The sequence below is a fragment of the Papaver somniferum genome, unplaced genomic scaffold (genome assembly GCF_003573695.1).
Source record: "Papaver somniferum cultivar HN1 unplaced genomic scaffold, ASM357369v1 unplaced-scaffold_18, whole genome shotgun sequence".
Taxonomy (NCBI): domain Eukaryota; kingdom Viridiplantae; phylum Streptophyta; class Magnoliopsida; order Ranunculales; family Papaveraceae; genus Papaver; species Papaver somniferum.
The window spans coordinates 5,672,751-5,678,989 of NW_020627707.1; the positions used below are offsets into that span (position 1 = coordinate 5,672,751).

Here is a 6,239-nt window from a genome sequence, read left to right on the forward strand (position 1 = left end):
ATGAACCAACACCGTAGATCCATTATCATTACATCATCTTGAATCAAACAACTCCATATAAGACCAATTAAGCCAGCACTCCACATGAATCAACAAGCTCATCCACAAATTCGACTAGAACCCAATTCGAATTTATGTTTGAAATCTCTAATTTAACCCATCTTCATTCACTTCCAATTTGTACAACCACCATTGTCGTTGCTTCATTTCCCTGTATATAACCATTAATTCAAACCATCCACCACCACTAACGAAAACCCAATCTTCTTCAAGCCCTAGCCAACAACACCTGAATTTAATCACCACTTCAATTTAAGCCAACTCCCGGACCTAGCTTTTGCCATTCCAGTTACTTATTGCTTGAGACCAATAGCTTACAGTAGAGACCAAAATCCGTTCACACCCCTGCTAAGAATCAAAACCTAAACGATCTCATCTTTTCTCTATCGACCACTAACTCCCTCTCTCTCGATCTAACTGAACTGACTCTCTCGATCTCTTTTTATTTCTCCCTCTCCTGCTAAGACTAATGAATAGAAGTTACCAAACTGATATAATCAGGTTGAACCTCGACATCTAATACTTGGGGGTTGGAAATTACAAGTACATCCCTAGGCTATCGGATGTCGGATATTAACCTAACGGAATGACCCTCATCTGATTCCGATAGGGTTAAGAGGGAATATCCGATAAGATATCCGGTTCTGATACCCGAAATCCGATATATTGGATTAAATCCTATAGGAAGTCGAATTTTCGGAAATGGATGTCGGATTTCGGAAGTATATTGCCATCCCTATAAGACAGACACCACTTCCTAAGTGCCTCGAACTCTCTACTTAATTATCGAGGTTGGTTCAACAACACTTTTCATATTATAATTTACCAAACGTCCAACTATTTTATTTTTACAGCACAACACAACAAAGCACATCACAGTACAACAAAAAAAACGCTTTTAGAGAAAACTCAGCAATACCAGACTCGACTTACATTTATGATTTGTGGATTACTACTCTGAAATAGTGCTAGCAACAAACGCACAATCTGATTAGCAGTAGGAAGTATTTGAACAATAGCTAGTCACATATGGGAGTAAAATCACATCATTCATATACTCCTCAGCCCGGCCACTTCTCAAGTGAGGGAAGATTTCATTTTGTTACTGCAACAACAATAGCGTTCAAATGTGCCTCCCTCAATAAAGTTGCAGGAGGGATACAATTCCGTATATTTACTCAGCCCACAATTCTCGAGGCAAAATCTCCCACTGTATGAGCAATTAAAGGCTGTTCCTTTTTTTGTTACTCCACAACCTCCTCCCTGAATTTTGCAAACTTGACCTTCTGTATACGTAGTTTCTGCAGTACATTAATCAAGGGAGAGTTAAAGAATGATTCAATTAGATTTTATCATTCCGACTCCAAATAAGTGCGAGTAAGCAACTTTTTGGAAACCAAGAGGTGAAACCAAGGTGCTAAACCCACAATCAAGAGAGCATAGATGGTCTCTAAATAGTATGGGAAGCCTTATGGCATGGAGAAACTCCCAATCCGTGCCAAAATGCCGGTAAATGAAACCAACATGTGTTAAGAACAACACTTTTCCGATCTAAGTAATGCACTAAGGAAACTTCCATAAAGACACTGGCAAAAGAAAGCAATGGGGTGGCGGATAATCAATATCTGGTTTTTGTAATAAATTGGATCATTTAGATCTGGCCTCTTACTTGGACAACCATTGTGGTTTCCCAAGGGAACGCTTCCGTTGCTCATAATGTCACAGTAATCTCTCATGTGAGACTTGAACTTTAGAAAACCCATAGGTTGAGAAACCTTAGATCGTCCCAGTTAAAGTTATCAAAATCGACCAGGACCAGATATACAAGAGGTTCCCTAGCATAAATCTCATCCAACTTAAAAATAAAATAAAAAATCAAATGCATATAAAGGGAAGAAGAAGCATATAAACGTACCAGAAGAAACGGATACGGCAATCAACAGCAAAACAAAAGAAACGATGCAAATGGGAGAAGCACCAAACAGCTTAGCCATTATATTATGGTAAGGTACTACTAGCTTTGATCAATTTGATGCACACTTGTTACTACTTTCCTTCTTACTTACTCTTAGCAATCAATGGATATGTTTAGAGTCTGCTGAAGCCAATAAACATAGACATGAACACATTGAATAAAAAATTATTTCCTTGAGCTTAATTTCCGAGAGTGCAACGGCGAAACTACGTGCTGTCGGTAATGCCTCGTTTGACTTAGAGGGCAACTAGCATATATTTAGAAGAAACAATTCATTGGAGAATGAGGTAATGTGGTGAGCTCGAAACTACTATGTAATAGCAGGCAACTATGAGGAAAAAATGAAACAATAATTTTCCAAGTGATTTTCATGCAAGTTGGCCAGCTACAAACAAAGGAAGTAGACTTTGAGAGAGAAAAGTTAAATCTAATAATAATACAACTTCAACTTCACATCCCAGAGCAAAGCTACAATTAAAACATAAAATCAATCTTTTTCTACAGCTTATTGTTATACGTACATAATGGAAGCCCTCCTCCATGCCAGTAGAAGCTAATGTAAATTTGCAAACTAATAAAAACGGTTATGACGAGCAAGATTATATTTGGTGGTTTCATCTTCCCACTCTAGGCTTTCCCACCATTCCTTGGATGCTTGAATCATTAAAGTCTTTATGATCACGCTATTGGCATCAAAAGGTAGCTTCTTCAATCTTGGACAGTACCTCACTTGAAAATGCTCCAAAGAAAGAAATTTAACACTCTTGTTACATATTCTCTTTAGTTTTGACATGCTGCCCAAAAACAAACTATTCAGTCTCGGAAACGTATTCAATAAATTCTCTTCGGCTTCAAACCCATCAGAAATTACGTCTTCCAATCCGTTCAGTTGTTGCAAATCAAGTGTCTCAAGATTCTGAGCATATATCAGCCATGTTAAATTCTTCAGTTTAGGACAATGCCAAATACTTACATCTTTAAGGTTCATAAAGCTGAATGTCGACCGTTGAGGCACATCCCACACAATCTTTAACTTTGGCATCTGCCAAATTTTAAATTTCTCCAATGTCGCGAACAAAGTAAGCTTATCTTCCATACTTACCCAACTCACGATTCGCAACTCTTCTAACTCCCTACACCATTGGAGATGAAGTGTTTTTAGACTTACCATGTTTGCCAGACTAACCAATGATGATGCTGGTGATGTTGGGAAAAACGACGGTGATAAAACGAGCGTTTCGATGCCTTGACATTTGTAAACCTTTAACAGTTTAGTGCACAACTGCAATTTGTGACTACTTACTAATCTTTGAAGAGCAAGAACCGTCTCTAAGCTGATTCCGAGATAATTTAAGTCTTTTAAGCATTCCAACTCGCTCAGACTTGGTCCTCCTTCTATTTCCCAATTGCTTAAATCCGAACCAAATAAATCCAACATCCTTAATTTTGTAAGACGAACTAAAGTCCCTGGACTTAGTTTAGTTGCACCAAATCCTATATTGTCACATGATAAGTCAAGATAATGTAATTCCGTAAGTGTGAAAATACTTATTGGGAGCTTTTCTATAAGCAAATCAGACATATCTAAAACTTTAAGCATGGGCATAGATTGGAAGAAGTCGTCAGATATCGTTTCCACCTTACTTCCGTGAAGCCGCAATGTTGAGAGATTCAAGCAATTTGGTGCTCCATTAAGTTCTTTAATTGATCTATTGTTTACTACAGAGATCTTAACTGCCTTCTCCCATTCATGAAGCTTCAGTTTGTTTTGTGCTTGAATTGTTAAATAGTTACCTTTTTTTCTACCAAGATCTGAGGATATCCAAAGTGCCAAATCACGAACCACATCATGCATTTTTACCTCATTTCCATTTCTGTCATTACCACTTTCTAACAAACATGCGCTTTTGAGACTTTCAATCACGTCGTGACCTTCGTTATAAGCCTCATCTATATCATCAACTTCATCTAAGAATCCTTCTCCAATCCAAAGTCTAATTAGTTCAACTCTACGAATTGAATAGTCATCTGGGTATAACGAGCAATATAATAAACAAGACTTCAGTTTTTCATTTTGCAAGCTATCAAAGCTGAACTTCAATATGGCCAACACTTCATCAACCATGCCTGGAAACAGAAAAAGTTAATACACGAACTAGATTGCATTGAATACGCTTTTAATTATATTTGCCACCGAAAATCAGTAACTAAGTAATGTGCATGCAATAATTCCGAAACTAGCAACAAACACCAAAATTATGCGAACTAGAGAGTGAAAAAGTTTAAAGCCTAATTCATTGTAACAGGAAACACTTGGCTAGAAATACCTTGAAACTCAGATGCTGATTTTTGTAGAACCGTGACCGCGTGCTGCCATTCTTGGACTGTCTTTTTACAGGCCATGGTTTGACCAATAGCGATCAGTGCTAGAGGAAGACCAAGACATTCTTTCGCAACTTTTTCAGCAAGCTCAGTTACATTATGACTACTTAGCACTCTTTGTCCGACGTTTTGTTGAAAAAGGCGCCACGATTTATCCCAATCCAAACAATTAACTTTGACAATTTCATCCGCTTGCATAAGCCCGCACACAAACTCGGATCTGGTAGTGAATACAACTCTAGACTTCTTGGTTAGTTCTTGATTTGTAATTTTGACATATGGAATCCCAACTTTTTGTAAATCAACTCGATCCCAAATGTCATCCAAGAATAATGCGAACTTTTTGTTTTTCAGCACTTGGTTTATATCTTTGGCTCGGTCATCTATATTCGTTTCGTCTCCCCATGTCAACCCGAGTGACTTGCTAATCTGTTTTTGAACAGTTTTGATATTCAGATCCTTAGACACCACAACCCAAATGACTAAATCAAAATGATGGTTTCTTTTGAGAAATTCGTTGTTTAGTTTCTTCAAAAGAGTTGTCTTTCCAACTCCACCCATTCCATATAAGCCTATAATTCTTACAGTACTTTGCTCATCAACCAACAAACTCCATACTTCGTCGATCATTTGGTCCATTCCAAGAGCTTGATAGACGGATATCTCACGAACAACATCGGGTTGAGATATAGTAACCAGCACTTGGAAGACACCTTCATTCCAGAGCTTGTCCGCATCATTAAGCTTTTCAACCACTACCTTGCCCAGTTTATAACCACTACAACAGTTTTTTCGACCCCAACAACAAAAATATTTTCCTCCATTTTTGATACCTTCTTGTAATATGTTTTCAATTTGTTGTTCCAAGGTTTCCACTCTTTGTAGCCAACCACGAACCTCATGGGTACGTCGTGCTGGGTCTGTTGGGTTTGACTCTGCGATATGAACCCTTGCCTTTACATCATCTCTTCGATCTTTCAGTTTCATGAAGGAACTCTCTAAAGCATTTAAATTTTGTTTTAAATCACATAGATAATTACTCTGGGCAGCTGAACAACTCCATAGACGAGAGATTATGTCGATAACTGGAGTAACAAAAGGACTAACAATATTCATTGCTGATTACACAAAAAAGGTTTGTGATGAAGAAGGAAAATTATGTGAAGAAATAAACAGGAGAAAGTTTAGATAAGTTATTTTTTGGTGGACACGAAATTGGTGCCAACTAGTTTTGAACTCTTCGAGTCACTAATATCATCGACCAATGAAATTACCACTGTACTGACGTCGGCTGTTACATGAACAAAAAGTCAACTGCTAAGAATAAAAGATACAGCTGGTGCTTCTATTAAATCATATTCTTATATGCTTCATGGAACTCGATAAATTATATTCTTCCTCTACTAAAAGCCATTATTGTCCTGCACACGTCTCTATGAATTATATATTCTGGAGTTGACATCGTATTGTTGATATCCCATTTCATGGCATACGACTCTCGCTCAAGTCTTTAGCCATTCATAGTCCAGGCATGCATTGTACTAAGCAGTGTTGTACTAAGAGCAGCAACTAATACCAAAACTGTTGCACTGTGTATGAGGGGTACGTATTATTGCTAAGAAAGTTCACTTACGTGCTGCAGGTCAGGCACTTCATCAATTTTTCTTGTTCATCTGTGCACATAAAAGAGAAGATTTTCCCGACCCAGCTAAATCCTGATTCCGTCACCATGTGGTTGTGATTAAATTTGTTTTCCTAGCGATGGAAGTGGCGTGGGTGATCAAAGCTAGCTAGTATTTCAATTCTAAACTCTGGACAATAT

The 6,239-nt window shown here is 37.8% G+C and overlaps 1 protein-coding gene across 1 annotated transcript; it reads right to left on the bottom strand.

Annotated features, from left to right (window-relative positions):
- Positions 1 to 2,548: 2,548 nt before the first annotated feature.
- LOC113337970 (disease resistance protein RFL1-like) lies at positions 2,549 to 5,533 on the bottom strand. Its single transcript, XM_026583501.1, has 2 exons — positions 4,363 to 5,533; positions 2,549 to 4,162 (listed from the first exon to the last, which is right to left on the bottom strand). Exons 1-2 carry the CDS (start codon positions 5,531 to 5,533, stop codon positions 2,607 to 2,609), a joined length of 2,727 nt encoding a protein of 908 aa, XP_026439286.1. The 3' UTR covers positions 2,549 to 2,606.
- Between the last annotated feature and the right edge of the window lie 706 nt (positions 5,534 to 6,239).

Bases quoted from the DNA above. Each gene is read 5' to 3' on its own strand.
- LOC113337970 (XM_026583501.1), bottom strand. From the start codon at position 5,533: ATGAATATTGTTAGTCCTTTTGTTACTCCAGTTATCGACATAATCTCT. The intron at 4,163-4,362 runs GTATTTCTAGCC...TTCTGTTTCCAG, and splicing joins ATCAGCATCTGAGTTTCAAG to GCATGGTTGATGAAGTGTTG.